Consider the following 18,347-nt stretch of genomic DNA (forward strand, 5'->3'; position numbering starts at 1 on the left):
GTTTCTTTTGATATTAAGGATTTTTTTTTTTTTTAAGATTTTATTTATTTATTTGACGGAGACAGACAGCCAGCGAGAGAGAACACAAGCAGGGGGAGTGGGAGAGGAAGAAGCAGGCTTCCAGCGGAGGAGCCTGATGTGGGGCTCGATCCCGGAACGCCGGGATCACTCCCTGAGCCGAAGGCAGACGCTTAACGACTGCGCCACCCAGGCGCCCCAAGGATTTTGTTTTTATTTTTTTATTTTTTTATTTTTTTTTAAAGATTTTATTTATTTATTCGACAGAGATAGAGACAGCCAGCGAGAGAGGGAACACAAGCAGGCGGAGTGGGAGAGGAAGAAGCAGGCTCATAGCAGAAGAGCCTGATGTGGGGCTGGATCCCAGATCGCTGGGATCACGCCCTGAGCCGAAGGCAGACGCTTAACCGCTGTGCCACCCAGGCGCCCCAAGGATTTTGTTTTTAAAAGCTAATCTCAGCGGCGCCTGGCTGGCTCAGTCAGTAGAACACGCAACTCTCGATTGCAGGGTTGTGAGTTTGAGCCCCACATGTGGCGTAGAATTTACTTAAAATAAAAATTTTTAAAAAACTAGTCTCGGAATTTAGATATGAATTTTATACTTCTGTTGTAAATGATCTGACTAAGGCTTTATTATCAGTGTCATAATGACACTGTTAGGTGTTTGATAATCATAATGACCTCGGCAGGAGGAATTGGAAAATGTGGTCTGTTTAGGAACAAGATCAGTGTCCTAAACCAGGAGTGATGCCTTGTGTGTTTGCTGTTAATTTTGGCAACTGTACATTAAGAAGCTAAATGAACAAAGACTATCTCTTTACTTTCTTATATAGTGAAATTATTATTTGTAGAGTGTAAATATACTAATTAAGCTTGAAAGGATAAGAAGATATTTCTTTACATTATTGATACTTTAGTTTTAGTTATCCAAAGATAAAAAAACCCAGAGATAAATATATCCAGTTGTCACCCGCCCCCCACCTCCAAAGACACAGAATCCTAGTATGGCTTCATTAAGGTGTAGGTCAGCTTGGGTCATTTATTTGGTGTTTCGGATTCTATTTCGTCATGAAGAATGGCAGCATGTTAAACTGGATAAATTTGTGACATAATCGCTTCCAAGAAGGCACCAAATAACTAAAGACTTTTTTTCCCCAAGATTTTTTCATACTTGGTTTTCTGCTCTGGTAGTCTGAGTAATTAAAATATTTGAAGTATAGATATCACTGTTTGGTAAAACTATGGGAAAATACAAAGAATTAAAAGGAAGAATATTAAATTTCACTTGATGAATGCAGTATATTCCTGGACTCTAATTCTTATCAATGCTTATAACACATTGTAGCTTCTTCCTCAAATCCCTTTTTTGGTAAACATCACATTTGTATGATAAATTATTTTGACCAATATGTTGAAAGAAGCTTTAAGAAATGCTTCAGATGTTATTTGAAAGTAAAAATCCCCATACCGTTGATGAAAATCTAACATTAGTTACTTGTAATGGTTGCCCAACTCTGCGAATATACTAAAGCCCACTGAATTGTATACTTTAAAAGAGTGACTTTTAGGGTATGAGATTTGTAACTCGATAAAGCTGTTTAAAAATCTTTCTGTAAAGGAGCACGTGGGTGGCTCAGTCAGTTGAGCATCTGACTCTTGGTCTTAGCTCTTGATCTTACGGTTGTGGATTCAAGCCCCATGTTGGGCTCCACAGTGGGTGTGGAGCCTACTTAAAAATAAATTAATTAATTAATAAAAATAAAATCTTTCTGGGGCACCTGGGTGGCTCAGTCAGTTAAGCGTCTGCCTTCTGTTCAGGTCCTGATCCCAGGAAGCTGGGATCGGGCCTGCATTGGGCTCCCTGCTCAAAGGGTAGCCTGGTTCTCCTTCCTCTGCTGCTCCCTCTGCTGCTCCCCCTGCTTGTGTTGTGCTCTCTTGCTCTCTCTCAAATAAATGAATCTTAAAAAAAAAAAAAAAAATCTTTCTGTAAAGTGAGTATACCATCGATAGATACCAAAACTTGATGGTATTGTACACACACACAAACTATAGTCTAATATCACTTAATCACCATCAATAAAAATTCTCAAATAAAGAATTCTCAATCAGAAGAAATAATCCCCAGGGGCGCCTGGGTAGCGCAGTCATTAAGCGTCTGCCTTTGGCTCAGGGCGTGATCCCAGCGTTCTGGGATTGAGCCCCACATCAGGCTCCTCTGCTGGGAGCCTGCTTCTTCCTCTCCCACTTCCCCCAGCTTGTGTTCCCTTTCTCGCTGCCTGTCTCTCTGTCAAGTAAATGGATAAAATCTTTAAAAAAAAAAAAAAAAGAAGAAGAAGAAGAAATAATCCCCAGACTGTAGTTCTTTTAGGGTAAAGTTGATTCAGGTTCACTTAAAGTATAATCTGTTGTTGGATAACCTGCTTTATTTTTACTTTCCACTTTTCACTAATAAAATTTTAGTTCCAAGAGTGGTGAATTAAGAAAGTAAGGCAAAACTGGTTGTTGCTAGAGATAGGAGTCTGAAGAGTTACAAGAAGATTCTGGCTGGTGAAGAGGGCAGTAAGAAAAGGACAAAGGAGTGGAAGCTGAGCGCACGGCGCATTCTCCTGATTGTTCATAAGCTTGGGGGGGATCGATACCTAAGTTAAGCTGGTACTGTGAAGGGCCACTGAGCAATGACACCCTTTTGGAGACATAGGCATGTTTCAGATGCTCCTCATAGTTTCTTTCAACCAAAGAGACTTAAAGCCAGCTCATTTTGGAACCAGAAGGGGCTGTAGAGACCATTCAGGCTGACTCCTTTATACACCTTTTCCACTTCACCCTGAAGGTCAGAGGTCTCAGTGCACTTGTTTTGAGGTTGACTGTTGGTAGAAGAGTAGAAACTATAACCCACACCTTTTATAACCCAAGGTCATTGATCTTTATTTCTGCCATAGGCTTCTTTCATGTGATTTCTCTCATGTGTTTAGTACTGTCAGTATATCTATCATTGTGTCTTCTCTTAGGAAAGAATTGTCAAGACTTGTGAAGCAGGAGGGTCTGTTTTGGTGGAGAGGACAACTTGCCCTCTCTCTTCAAAGTAGGATCCTTAAATGCTCTTTTTAAAAACAACATTACCTTTCTTTTCTTCTTTTCTTGGCTCTTAGGTGCTGTGTTATTTTCATCATCAAAAAAAAGTTCGTCAGGGAGTGGAAGAGATGCTTTACAGATTATATAAACCCATCCTTTGGAGAGGACTAAAGGTACAGCTCTTAAATACTCCTTCCATGTTAAGAACGTGCTAATTATGGTTTTGAATTTATTGTGCTCTAATTCAGAATTGTGATAAGGCAGTATAAATAAGACTGGAAGCTGGGGGCTTTGTGAAATTTTGGGATAAATGTTTTATTTTATTAAAAACATTTTTAGGCCTATTAGACTGGGAATCTGAATTGGTTTAGCGCTGACTGCCCAGTGGGAAGGGGGTTACGTGCCATGTAAGCCAGCAGAGGCATTGGGGGTCTGCATAGCTGAGCTGGTCCATCCTGGCCCTCTGGACCTTCTGCTGATGACAGACACAAGGTGACTACCTTCCAGGGGTGCTGGAATGAACATGAGTAATTTTCATCATGGTAAACCTAGTATTGGGAGAGAGAGAGTCAGTATTTCTTAGTGACATAAGGTGGACTTCGAGGCGAGGAATCGGGTCTTTATTTTTTTTTTTAATTTTTAATTTTTAATTTTATTTATTTATTTATTTATTTATTTTAGAGAGAGAGAGTGTGTGGGGGAAGGGGCAGAGGAAGAGAATCTCAAGCAGACTCCCCGCTGAGTGGGGAGCCTGACCTGGGTCTCAGTCTCATGACCCATGAGATTATGACCTCAGCCAAAAGCAAGAGTCAGAGGCTTAACCAATTGTGCCACACAGGTGCCCCCAAAACAGGTGGTTTGTACTCTCTCTCTTTTTTTTAAGTAGGCTCCATGCATGGAGCCCAATGTGAGGCTTGAACTTGTGACCCAGAGATCAAGACCTGAGCTGAGATCAAGAGTCACATGTTAACCGACTGAGCTACTCAGGTGCCCCTGAGTCTTTTAATATCCGTCATTACTGAGCCAGGAATTTGGTTTAGCTCACAGAAGGTCTCCTTAGTTTGGTCAGTTAAAAGATTGATTGTCTTTAATTTATAAGTACGTCTGTATTTAGATCCTTCGAAACATTATTTAGGAAATCTACACTGAAGCCTTTGAATGTTTGCTCCTTGGATTCTGAAACACTCTTTCCTTATTCCAGGCCCGAAACTCTGAAGTCCGGTCAAATGCTGCCCTGTTGTTCATTGAAGCATTTCCTATTAGGGATCCAAATTTCAATGCTATTGAAATGGATAGTGAAATTCAGAAACAGTTTGAAGAACTCTACGTACGTATTGCGTGTGGCTGAGTCCCCTACGGGGTCAGCTCCTTCTGGGCCTGGTGTGGGTCCTGGTTTCCCCCTGTAACTCCCTGGGTGCTGCCCTCTAAGGCAGGCTTTCCAAATCTTGACATTCCTGTGTTCCCCCTGGTGCCTTCTGTGACAACGTGGACCCAATAGTGTTTTATTCTTTTTGTCTTTGTCACCTTTGGAACATCTAATTATTTATTACTCTATATAGTTGTAAAGGTTTTACATGTATTCTTGTCTACCCAGTATGGAGGCAGTATGACATGTGGTTATAGTAGGTTTGATTCCACTTCTCTATAGCTGTATAACTTTGGGCAAGTCGCTAACTTTTCTGTGTTTTTATCTGATTTGGTGATGTTGGTATGGCCTGCTCTAAAGTTGTGGAGTAGTGTAGATGAACAAACACTGGTGATGCTTAAGGCAAGCCTGTAAATAATGCCTGTTGCAATAGATTTTTCAAATGAGACATGAGAACATTAGGATGCCACATTTATTTCCAAGGGTACTGTGGGGATTTTTTCATCTAGTTCGAAAGTGCTAGACTCTGCTTATTTCTCTGCATACCCTTACATTTTCAGGCTTCCTAACACAAGCTAAAAAATACTATTTATTGCCCTAGTTAGTAGAATAAAATTTTAGGAAGTGATAGCAAAAATGCCATGATGAAGATGGTTACCCACGGCATTCCTAAAATACTTCCTTTTGTTTGTTAAGTTTCAGGAATTTTTTTTTTTTTTTTTTTGAGAGAGAGAGAGGGACCACAAGTGTGGGGGGCGGTGAGCAAAGGGAGGCAGAGAAGCAGACTCCCTGCTGAGCGTGGAGCCCTATGCAGGGCTCAGTTTCAGGACCCTGAGATCATGACCCAAGCCAAAGTCGGACACGTAACCGACTGAGCCGCCCTGGTGCCCCTGTTGGTTTTTTTATTTGATGACAAATCTCAGACATGCAGCAAGTTGAAATAATAGTATAACGACTATGTGTAGACTTAGTTCTTTATATGTACATACATATACACGTGTGCGTATACATACATACACACCTATATGCTGACACACACGCACCTAAAATGAAGTCATTAGTATTCTGCTCTAAGTGCCTTATCCACATGTATATTTACCTAAAATTCCCCTTGAGAATCATTGATTTTGTGGTGCTAATGTTGGTGGGCAAATCAAAACTAGATTTTGGTAGTTTTTTGCTCTTTTTTCTTTTAATTAAGATTTTACTTATTTATTTGAGAGAGAGAGAGTATGAGCCAGGGGAGGGGCAGAGGGAGAAGGAGAAGCAGAATCCCTGCTGAGCAGGGAGCCTGACTCGGGGCTTGATCCCAGGACTGAGATCATGACCTGAACCGAAGTCAGACACTTAATCGACTGAGCCACGCAGGCACCCCAGTGTTTGCTCTTTTTAACCTGGGTGTCCAAATCTATGAACCCCTGTTCTTTTTAAATGTGCAGGTGTCTGCCTTGGATGTGGTGTTGGAGTGTGTGCTGTGTCTTATATCGTACCTGCCGCTTTACAGATTCACAGCGTGTGCGTGGGCCTCCAGCTCCTGAGCAGAACACTTAGGAGCGGTCCTCTGTGGATGTCCTACTGGGGACCTCCTTAGCCTGACTGACAGTGACTGAGAGCATGGAGTCACACATTTTGTGTTATGTCCCGCTTCCCACGTAATAAGTCTGGTCTTGATCAACTTACTTAACCTCTTTAGTCCTGTTTCTTCTTTAAAACTGGAAGTAATATTCTGTAGGATTGTGATAAGGTCTCAATGAAAAATTATATATAAAACATTTAGCTCAATCCCTAGCATTAAGATGACAGTGGTTATAGGTGAAGGGGATTAGGAGTGCACTTATCTTTATAAGTATTGAGTAATATGTAGAATTGTTGAATCACTAAATTGTACACCTGATAAAAATATAGCACTGTGTTAACTACATCTGAATTAAAATTTAAAAAATATTAGGTAAAAAAATGACAGCACTTATTACTACTGTCCATAGGAACATTAAAAAATACGTAAAGTGATGCGATTATGTGATATAATATTAGGAACATATTAGTGAATCCTGTGTCTCTTGTACTAGAAACTGAAATGAATTTCTAGCGGTGAGTTTACTACTAATTTACTAGATGAAAGATGTGTAGGGAGCCGTTGGTGTCTTAGAGATATGGATGCTGTCAAATGCTTGGTACCTTGGATATTAGAATATTGGCTAATGGATGGTGTAACTCTATCTCTTTCTATTCCATTAAAAATCTCTTATATTGTAAATTGAAGAAATCTTACTGTGAGAACATCATAGTTGGTAGAAATATTGTGTGAATAAAAATGTTACCATGCTACGAAGTTTCATGTAATTTTAGCAAATGTGTAATATGGACATGTTAATAAATTTAAGAGGCGGGACCTATGAAATAATTGTTTTACAGTGAAAAATAAATTATACAAAGGAATGGCAAATTCTTATTTGAGAAAGCACGTAAAAGAAATGCCAAATCTTTGTTAGATTTTAAGGAATAGACCATATTAAGACTGGTAAGTGGGTTGTGGTTTTGCACAGAGGACAGGGCTTGTCAGCAGATCGGGTTCTCCTTGGGTTCTGTGGCTGAGGGACAGGCAGACCAGTGACCCCAAGGTGACCAGATGGGGAGGGGCCTCCCCTCTTGGTGGCTTTCTCTCCTTTTTTTTTTCCTCTGTAGAGATGTTTGAGTTATTGCTGGCTTTTCTGAGCTCCTCTGTTCCCTTCAGGCCTTTTTTGAGAGCTCTTCCCTGGCAGGTGGTTTACTGTGGGAGCAAATGCATGGAGCTCTCAGTAGCCCTGGTACCATCCGTGTTCATGACCCCAGGTTTGGGCAAGTCTGAGCTCTGGAAGGGTATAGGAATGTCTGGGTCACAACCTTTTCTGCTCTTCTTTCCATGCAATCTATTCTTACTCAGTTTCCTGCTTGTAGAAATCCCTCATTTTAGGGGCACCTGGGTGGCTCAGTTGGTTAAGCGTCTGCGTTCGGCTCAGGTCATGATCTCGGGGTCCTGGGATTGAGCCCCATGTCAGGCTCTCTGCTCAGCAGGGAATCTGCTTCTCCCTCTCCCTCTGTGCTCTTTCTTTCTTAAATAAATAAATACAATCTTAAAAAAAAAATCCCTCATTTCCAATGTTGCTATCAATACTACTTTGTCATTTTGGTCAGATTTTGGGGAGGAGAGGAAGTAAGTGCTTATTTATCCTGACTTGAAGGCTTTTTCCCTCCTAAATACAGAGTAAGAATTATTTGTGCTTTTTTTTTTTTTTTTTAAAGATTTTATTTATTTATGTGACAGAGAGACAGCCAGCGAGTGAGGGAACACAGCAGGGGAGAGGGAGAGGAAGAAGCAGGCTCCCAGCCGAGGAGCCCGATGTGGGACTCGACCCCGGAACGCCAGGATCACGCCCTGAGCCGAAGGCAGACGCTTAATGACTGCGCTACCCAGGCGCCCCTATTTGTGCTCTTAAACTTATATAATAGAAAAATTTGCACATGGAGAGCCTAGGATAATGAACCCCTATGTACCTATAACCCAGTTTCAGTATTTACTGACCCAGGTCTAATCTATTTCTTCTTTTCTTGTTTTGAAGCAGATCTGAGATATCATCATTTTAACTCTAAATACTTCAGTAGGAATTGCTAAAACATAGTGATTTTTTTTATTTTTATTTATTTTATTTTTTTATTTTTTATTTTTTTCAAGATTTTATTTATTTATCTGACAGAGACAGACAGCCAGCGAGAGAGAACACAAGCAGAGGGAGTGGGAGAGGAAGAAGCAGGCTTCCAGCGGAGGAGCCTGATGTGGGGCTCGATCCCGCAACACTGGGATCACGCCCTGAGCTGAAGGCAGATGCCCAACGACTGCGCCACCCAGGCGCCCCTAAAACATAGTGATCTTTTTTAAAAGCATAATCATACCATCATTACGACTAAAGAAAGATGAAAAAATTCCTTAATGCTATCAAATATTGGGTAATTTATTTTTTTTAAAACACTTAAAATTTTTTAATTTTTATTTTAAGTAAACTCTATGCCACACATGGGGTTTGAACTCAAAACCCTGAGATCAAGAGTCACACGCTCCCCCGACTGAGCCAGCCAGGCATCCCTGGGTCATTGTTTTTGAGTGATATTTCAATGACACTTTTCCCTGTTTTGTGTGAATCTGTCTAAATAAGACCCATGCATGTGATCAGCCAATATATTGATAAGACCCTGTCCAATAGTCTCAATCTCTCTCTTTTTTGCTTACTATTTTTGTTGTTGAAGAAGCCAAATTATTCTTTTGTTTCTTGCATTCTGGGTTGTTTTTTTTTAAGATTTATTTATTTACTTGAGAGAGAGTGCGCGTGAGTGAGAGAGCAGGAGGCAGGGAGGCAGAGGGAGAAGTGGGCTCCCTGCTCAGCAGGGACTCGATCCCAGGACTCCCAAGATCGTGACCTGAGCCGAAGACAGACACTCAACTGACTGAGCCACCCAGGCCCTGCATTCTGGGTTTTACAGAACATACTCCTGTGGTGGTGTTACTATGTTCCTTTGCCTTTTGTATTTCCTGAATATCAATAGGTGTAGAGATGATCAGTTATTTTTGTGGGGATTTTGTTTGTTGTGTCTGATGCTTCATGGAGCTGTTGTGTACTTCCATCCAGAAATGTACAACATCTTGTTTCTTTTTGTATTTTTAAAGAAGGTGGGGAGGGAGGAGGAGGGGAGGGGCAGAGAGAGAGAGAGAGAGAGAATCTTAAGCAGGCTCTGCACCCAGTGTGGAGCCTGACACAGGGCTTGATTTCACAACCCTAAGATGATGACCTGAGCTGAAACTAAGAATCAGACACTTAACTGACTGAGCCACCCAGGTGCCCCCTCTTTTTGTATCATTAGCAACCACTGACCACCATTTCTTGGATGAATTCATTACAAGTAGAATTACTTTATTCTGGGTTTAGTGCATTACAGCGTTCTGGAAATTCAAGAAAGTGATTTACATAGGCTGTGTCTGTAGGATCATCTGAAGTCTGCATACCTCACTGAATGTGGAGATGGTATTTGAGAATCTGCTGTCAGCAAAGCCCTATAGACGGGATTGGCAGACATGGCACCACCCATGTCTCGATTGTCCTCTTTAAATGCTCAACTGTAGAAATGATAAATAATAGGAGTCTGTATAGGACCAGTATTTCTATAATTTGAAATGTCTGCTACATTGTGAATGCATAGCGTGCTAATGTGTAAAAGCAAATGTTGATATGACGGGAGCTGATTTAAGATTTTTGTCTTTTTCCCCTCCAATTTATAGAGCCTTTTAGAAGACCCTTATCCAATGGTCCGTTCTACAGGGATCCTTGGTGTTTGTAAAATAACTTCCAAATACTGGGAAATGATGCCTCCAACTATTCTTATTGATCTCCTCAAAAAAGTAACCGGGGAACTGGCATTTGACACAAGCTCAGCTGACGTGCGCTGTTCTGTCTTTAAGGTAGGATTAAAATTATATAGGCAATATTTATTTATCATAGAATAATTAGAAAATACAGAGAAAGAACAATTTTTAAATCACCTGTAATTCTACTCTATAGATACACTACTGTGGACATCTTTGTTGTACATCCAGAGTAACATTTTATTTTATTTTATTTTATTTTTTTTAAAGATTTTATTTATTTATTTGATAGAGATAGAGACAGCCAGCGAGAGAGGGAACACAAGCCGGGGGAGTGGGAGAGGAAGAAGCAGGCTCATAGCACAGGAGCCTGATGTGGGGCTCGATCCCAGAACGCTGGGATCATGCCCTGAGCCGAAGGCAGACGCTTAACCGCTGTGCCACCCAGGCGCCCCCAGAGTAACATTTTAAAAAACCAAATTGGAAGTGTCTTCTACGAAAAAGGCCTACTGGAAATACCAGTTTTTAGTGTATGGCCGGGGTGGGTGGTGCACACTGTTTTTCAAATAGGAGTTGTAGGTAGTACTTAAAATTTTTTAAAAATTATACATTAAAATTGACTTTTTGGTATACTGTATGTACTTTTAACAAGAACCTACAAAACTGTCCTTTCTCCCATCATCCGGTTTCAACAGTTTTCAGGAACGCATCCGGTCTTGTTTCATCTTCAGCCAATCCATTGTCTCCCACTATTGATTACTTTGAAACAAACCCAGGACACTGTATCAGCTCATCTGTAACTATTTCAGTATAATGGTTAAAACATAAGGTCTTGTTATAGTTAATGATAATATTGTAATAATATTGCATGGTGACAGATGGTAATTAACTTACTGTTGTGAACATAGCATAATGTGTAGATTTGTGGAGCCATTATGTTGTACACCAGAAATGAATGCGACGTTGTATGTCCACTATAATTCAAATAAAAAAGAGGTTTCTTTTAAAAATCCCTTTTCCTATAACTGGAAGGCAAAGGTAGATTGTATCAGATCTTCAAATTGGTGACTGGTCTGAGCTTGGGCAGGTCACTCGATCACCCATCTGAGGTGTGCCTGGCTATGTCCCCCCGATAGGGGGCCTCTGTGCCCTCTGGTTTTCATGCAGGATTGAGTCAAGAAATGGAATTCATGGGTTACTAAAAAAAATGTGAAAAGATTGTTGGATCCGACACAAATTGGTTTGGAGCCCTCTCCACCAGTAGTTGTTGTGTGTTTCTTTCAACTCTAAAAATCCTTTAAAATTTGACTAAGAGAAAGCATTGCAGGATTATTTTATGACTGCTTTAATTTTGTTTGGATAGAACAAGAATGAACTGATTATCAGTGTTGAAACTAAACTAATTCGTTTTAAAGTATGCTTTTTATATGAAACTGTTTTAGAAAAGTTATTTTCTATAGGTATATTTATTTTGCTAGTAGTTCACTAGTAAGGATGGAACTGAATATTTTCTTAACTTTTTTTATGTTCTAAATTCAAATTGTTTCTATCTCCTCTTTTTGGTAGTGTCTGCCGATAATTTTGGATAACAAATTAAGCCACCCATTATTAGAACAGCTTCTGCCAGCACTGAAATACAGTCTCCACGACAATTCAGAGAAAGTGAGAGTGGCTTTTGTTGATATGCTGCTGAAAGTCAAAGCCGTGCGGGCTGCTAAGGTAGGACGGCAGGATTTTATCATTGAAGATGTGAAATAAAGAAGTACATTCGTTTTCATCAACAAAAAAGACAAAGTAATTTTAATTCCAAGAGTTTTATTAATCACATTTAAACTAGTTGATGTCTGGTATATTCTGCCAATTTATTGTGTCAAAAATTTTATTTGTTTTGTGATTTTCATTGAAGTTTCTAGAAATATCATCGATGTATTTTCTTCTTGAAAGACATTAATGTAAGCAGCCCCCACCTTAAATTATATTTTTATCATGTGCATGAAAGCTTTTGTTCAAATATTGTAATACTTGGTACTCAGTAACTACTTAACTATTACTAGGAGAACTCCCTTCACATTTTACAGAAGGAAGCAGGGAGATAATTGTGTTATTATGTACATTTTAACATGGTGTGAACTTTCAGAGTGAGGGTGTGCTCCTTTAGCTTGAGTCCTATTCAGCTTTTGGCTAAAAATGTTGGCTAGAAGGTTTTTAACTTCATTTGATAACACTGTGTCTTTTCTTCCTCCATGCACTACTTTTCTGAAATTTGCTTTAAAATGCTATTTTGTCCAAGCACAGAATTTGGGAGCCACCTGACATGTCCATTAGTCTAGGGTTAACCACACAGACCTGTTGTGTGTTCGCGCAATGAAGGAATGCTCTGTGGCCATGAAAAGGAATGAGCTCACCTAGAAATTCCACTGAGATATGAGTAAAAGCAGGTGTAGACCTGTGCGTAGTATGCCGCCAGCTGTATAAAATGGTGAGCTATTTGCTCAAATAGTGTAAAATATTCCTAGAAGAAAACGAGAAATTAATAACAGTTGCCTGAGGTGAGGGGGTTTGGATGTCTAAGGATGGGGAACTGGGGAGGCCAGGATACATATTGCTTTATGTTTTTTTATGGTTTTTATCAATTTTGAACTGTGAGTTTTGTTGTTAAAAACTAAAAACCAGAGACTATTTTACATGCCCTCCATAGCACACGTCCCACATGTCACGCCCCAGCGCCCTTCCCTGGTGGTTCTAGTCCTTTGCGCGTGTGTGGTGTGTTTCTGGGCTCCACTCTGGCTCCTTCATCTGTTTGCACGTCCTTCGGCCCTGGGCTGCGCGGCTGCAGGTTCCCATGAAGTCTCGGAGAGTGCCTTCTCCGGCTTTGTTCTGCGTTCAGAGCTTTTTGGCTGCTTTAGGTCTTTTGCATTTCCTTATATAGTTTAGAATCAACATGTCCATTTTAACAAAAAAGCTGGCTGTAATTTTTATCCCATTTGTTATTAACAGCTTAATAAAACTGAGTAGTTCTGAATCTGAGAGGGAAATTTTGGCCTAGTGTTGTGTTTGAAGTACAGTTTTGTTTGCAGAGGCCTATTGTGGTGCTGACTGGGGAGGAAATGGAGAGAGCAGTGTTTTCTCTTTATTAATAGGTCTACCCAAGACAATAGGGGGAAGACCAAGTAAGACGAGGACAAAAGTTCTTTGGGAAGTTTGGATTTTAGGAGAGTAGCAAGAAAGAAAGCATAATGTTTTACTGGAGTGGTTCTTTCATCTTAAATCTTAGCTGTTCAAGAGCCAGACAGAGAATGATTTAGCTGTGAGGTCTCTGGAACGGTGGAGAAGCAGCTAACAGGATGTGGGAGTGGCTGGTCATCCACCCTGTCGGAGTGACTGGGGTCTCTGCACGCTGTCAGACCCTGGTCATGCTTGTGTTAGTAATAGACACACTTAACATTTGAAGTGAAAGACCAGTTACTGATTTGCTTGCAGTCTTGTCTGTTGCAGATCCCAACCTGCTGGTGATAGGTTTGGGTAAAATAAAACCTCAGGTAATTGAAACAAAACAAATCGGAATCCCGATTTGTTCTGCATTATTTGAGGAAAGTGAATCAAAGAAAAACAAGGTAATATGGGGAGTTTCTGGAAAGGCAGATGCACAGGAAATGTTAGTTGTAAGAATCACCCCGGAACCTTAGCATTTGGTAAGAGTGCCGATGGCTCGTTCCCATTCAAGATGGTCTAGTCTCCATGAAGGCTCCAGAGTCCACCTTTTAATATGAGTGGGGACAGACCCTGGAGAACCTCTCGGGTACTGGCTCTGTGGCTGGGCTGTTGTGCTGGGATTTGGCATGTTTCTTGTTATTTCTCGCAGCCAGGTTGAAGCGCTGAGGTCTGGAGTCTTGAAGAGCCCTTGCTTACCTGAGTTCTCAAGTGGAGGGCTTTCTCTTTCCTCTTGGATTTTTCCCCCTTGGGAATGGTCTGTTGCTGCACATGTTCTGAAGTTGACGTTTACCAATGGCAGAGTTGACCCGTGAGTTCTCACGTGGGGGGTGTGACGCTCCTGCTGAGGAGCTCGGCAATCTGGCCGTGTCAGCTCTGTCTGCTTCCATCTGCGTCGGGGCATGGCCTCCGCACCACTGTCATCCGCCTTTCTGTGACGTTGCAGGCAGCATAGGAGAGCAGGTGAATGGTGAACCCATTCATTGGCCATTTTGGTCCTGGGTTGAATCTGCTTTTGCGGTGTTTGTGAAATCGCACCGTGTACCTAGGTGCACTTGAGTGTTTCGGCAAGTGTTTTTAGCTGGTAGTGGTGTTAGCCCCGGGTGTGCTGTTCAGGGTTACACCTCAGTACACTCACATTCACAACCAGCAGCCCATCTGCACTGACACAAAGGCAGGAAGGGAGCAGGGGAGGTGAGGGAAGAGGGAAGTTGTTACAGCCTCCAGATGGATCCTCAGACTCATCACTACCTCTGAACCTTGAAAGTACTGCCTCTCACCCTTGAGTACAAGTCTCCAGTCACCTAATTGCCAGCCTCAGTCAGTTTTGTAGTTAGTTGGCAGTAGGTTCTCTTCTGTGAAGCCACCTGCCTCTGGTGGGGCAGGCGCTGAGAGTTGGGCCACCATACCATCCTCTCTGCATGACTTACTGCTGGCAGCGCTGTGGTGCCTTGCCTCCCCAGTACCACTGTGAGTAGAAGTGTTTGGTGTAGGACTTGGGTTTAGTTATTGTCTTTACTCCAGTAACTTTTTCAGAAATACCAAGAGGTGTCTAAGTAGAAGTGTCCCAGGAGGTTCCGGGGGAAGTTATCCATAGCATCAGATGCTCAGAGATTTCCTGGAGGGGGAGGTGTCAATATGTTCATCTGGATTTTTAACTGAAGGTCATTATGACCTTGGCAAGAACAATTTCAGTGAGGGTAGAAGCCATGCTACTGTGGGCTAAGTTATAAGTGGGGTGAGGAAGTGGAGGTGGGGGCAGAAGCAGGTTCCAGGGCAGGAGGGAAGGTGAACTGCAAGGACACAGGAAATTCAGGCAGAATTTTGTGGGGAGGCTTTTGTTTTGAGAGTTGGAATGACATGAAAATACTTAAATGCTGATGAGAAAGATCCAGTTGAAAATACTGGAAAGGCGACAGATTGTTAGAGCCAGGTCCTTGAGGAGAATGCACGTCAGTGATATTAACCCCATTATACAGAGGAGGAAACAGGTACAGCTGTTTGCACAGGTTTGCCAGCTGAGAAGTTGACTAGGGCAGGATTTGAACACTTCACCATTAGAATCTATTTTCTTTCTACTACTATTTTTCTCTTGTGTGGAATGTATTGCTTAGAAGTTTGGCCCTCTTTAAGCAGTAGACAGCTTTGAGGCTTTTGAGCAGAGGGGCTCTAGGACAGTTGTGGTCATGCAGCAGCTGTAAGGTGGGCTGGAGGAGGCCAGTGTGGTCATCTAGGCAAGCTGGCCCTGGAGACGGGAGGCAGCGATGTGCCAGAGGGTGCTGCCAGCCATGGGTGGTGGACCAGGTACCCCTGGGGTTAGGAGTGATGTCTCTGTGTCTCCAACGTAGGGAACGGATTAGCCACGTTAGCTTTCTGTGTCAAAACTGTTGTAAATTTTTCTATTCACATTTCACATTAATGGGCCAAAAGTTACGGTGTTTTAGGAGATTTTTAAATTATGAGACTGATAATCATAATTATTTGAGAGTTTACACCAAGCATGACACTAATTAGTTGTAATTAACCCTCCCAACAGTGTAATACTTTGGTACCTTATAATGTCAGTGCTTTTTAAAATATGGATTTATTCTAATTTCTCTACGGAAGAGTCACAGTTTCTGTTATAGTCATTTGAAGTGAGTTTTCTTGAGTATAAAGATTAGTTCCTTTTTGATTTTGCTCAGGAAATTTTGCTTAAAGTGTTTTCAAGATTATAGGGACAATTGACTATTTCCTTCTGTGTATGCTTTACATAGTTTTGGAAAATTTGCCCCATGGAGCATATTTTGGTTCGTCTGGAATCAGATTCCCGGCCCGTGTCTCGGCGCCTGGTGAACCTCATCTTCAACTCTTTCCTGCCGGTGAACCAGCCCGAGGAGGTGTGGTGTGAGCGCTGTGTCACGCTGGTCCAGATGAACCATGCAGCAGCCAGGAAGTTCTATCAGCACGCCCATGAGCACACCGCCTGCACTAATATAGGTGTGGCACACCTACATTTCAGTGCTCGTTATGTTGTCTCCCTAAAGCTACTTAATGTCACGTATCCTCAGTGTTGGTCATTTTAATCAGCCTCACGCTTTAGTGCATTTCTTAACGGTTTCCTTTAAAAATCATACTTTTAATTGTTTGGGATTATAATTTTACAATTAGAAGGATAATTTGGTTGAAAAAACATGTATATTAATTATCAATTATTTTAAACATTTTAGCAAAGCTGATTCATGTGATTCGCCATTGCTTGAATGCCTGCATCCGGAGGGCCGTGCGTGAGTGCCACGAGGGCCATGAGGAGAGGGAGAAGGAGAACGTGAGTGTGGTCGGGCCTGCCCTGGCCCAGCCGCGCCTGCGGCTGTGTTACCTCAGGGAGGACAAGGCCCCTGTATCCCATGCTTAGAGAAAGGCAGAATGTTGGCATTTCCATGGACTGTTATGTTAGCAATATTTTGATTTTCCGTTATTCCCTCAGTATTGATAATTCAGTGATTACCGTAGAGGATCATAAACACTGGTTTGGAAGACTGCTCTATACCCTTTGTAGTTCATCGTGGAGTTCGGGTAGGTTTTAAAACAGAGGGAAGTTTATTACTGGTAACACCCTGTCCCAAATTTTCTTGGCCTTAAGCTTCTCTGTATATTTTAATTCAACCTGGGTGTACCATACACCTGGATTGGATTCTGGATGTTACCATATCTATAATTAATGGGTGTTACTGTTCTTAAGGATCTCCTCATAGCCACAGCTGTGAGATTCTACTAGAAACATCTGGGGTTTGAATTTCTAGGGATGAGCTTTATTTAGAATTGTTATTTATTTATTTACTTACTTATAGATTGTATTTATTTGAGAGAGAGAGCAAGCACTATCTGGAAGCGGCAAAGGGAAAGGCAGAAGCAGGCTGAGCTTGGGATCGAGCTTGAGTCTGCCTCTGGGAGGTCTGTTTGAGATTCTCTCTCTCCCTCTCCCACTGCCCCTTCTCCTGCCCTCAAGTCTGTGTGCGCACACACATTTTCTCTCTCTCTCTCTCTCTCTTTTAAATAGATAAATAAATCTTTTAAAAAAACAATAAAAATTTGAAAAATAAAAAGTAGTTAATCAGAGGGACTGATTAGCTGCTATTTCTTCAGATCCAGAGTGACCACTTATAAGAAATTTAAGACCTAGACACACATTACTTACAAGCAGTATCTTAAGCTTATAAACAAGCTCTCATGCTTATGTATATCTAAACTAAAATTTGGGGGTAGTTTTGTAGTACCCAAATAGATTAGGAAACTGGCCTTTAAAAGAAGTTGCAAGAGACAGCCTGTCCTTTCGCTGAGACCTGGTCCTGGCCCCAAGGCGAGGTCCTTGCATCAGTATGAGCCTGCCTCAGTCCCAGCCTGCGTCCCACCACCTCTGACACAGGCCTCTTTCTAGGAGAAGCTGCCAGGTTTCCTCACAGGTCTCATGCTGGCCTGATAACTCCTGCATGCACCCCGGGGACACCTATGCCCATGGGCTTGCAGCTGGAGGGCCACCACTCCACCAGCCTAGCCCCTGTTTAAACAAGTCCTCGTCTCTATCCCAGTCAGGGAGGCAGGTGTGGAATCAAGGAGAAAAATGCACAGAAAGAGTGGGACTGGGTTTTATCCTGACAGTGGACCCCAATTAGCAGTTCTAGCCACTCACAGATCTCAGCTTGGATTTGGAAAGCCTTTGGCCCAGGAAATTTGGAGTTGGTTCTGCTTTTATTTTTGGTGGAGTTTAAGTTCCTCTCTTCAGGGTTTTTCCCTCAGTATAGATTGTATGGGCAGAATTTTTCAGGAAGGTGACCACATTGCCGTATATCTTCAGAAACCTCAGCTGGAGAGACCGGCATGGCGGCCTCACTCCATGGTTCTGGCACGTGGGGTCGCAGTGTGGGAGACGGATGCAGTGATGCATAGGGAGAGAGCACAGCTTCTCTCTGGGCCACCACTGCAAACTCAGACTGATGGTGGAAACGGTTTTGCAGAAGAGCAAAAACATAGTTCGTGATGTATTAGTTGAGAGACTATTACGTTTTGTAAATTTTGAAGGAACCCTCCACCCTTATTATTAAAAAGCTAGGTATTACTGAGAAAGCTTGCACTTTATAACACTTTGGGTCAGTTTCTGTACCATTAGAAAACACAAGAATTTAAAAATATGTAGGTCCATTATAGTTTATGCCAGACAAGAAATATACTTTGTCATGTGGATATTCTCATTCCAAGAATGTTTATGTGGCTAAAAGCAAAATTTTTGAAGTCATTCTTTTACTTTTTCTC

General features: G+C 41.7%; 1 protein-coding gene across 3 annotated transcripts in view; it reads left to right on the forward strand.

The window, feature by feature from the left end:
• The window catches only part of NCAPG2 (non-SMC condensin II complex subunit G2), a 63,332-nt gene that overhangs the window by 18,527 nt on the left and 26,458 nt on the right, over positions 1–18,347 (forward strand). For all 3 annotated transcript variants that reach the window (XM_045792209.2, XM_087860647.1, XM_087860648.1), the window contains 6 exons: positions 3,168–3,263; positions 4,292–4,417; positions 9,765–9,944; positions 11,415–11,567; positions 15,815–16,037; positions 16,268–16,365. In XM_045792209.2, coding sequence (XP_045648165.1) covers positions 3,168–3,263; positions 4,292–4,417; positions 9,765–9,944; positions 11,415–11,567; positions 15,815–16,037; positions 16,268–16,365 — 876 coding nt within the window. The remainder of the gene's footprint in view (positions 1–3,167; positions 3,264–4,291; positions 4,418–9,764; positions 9,945–11,414; positions 11,568–15,814; positions 16,038–16,267; positions 16,366–18,347) is intronic.

This window comes from Ursus americanus, chromosome 3 (assembly GCF_024610735.1).
Source record: "Ursus americanus isolate L20-20 chromosome 3, mUrsAme1.1.p, whole genome shotgun sequence".
Classification (NCBI taxonomy): Eukaryota; Metazoa; Chordata; class Mammalia; order Carnivora; family Ursidae; genus Ursus; species Ursus americanus.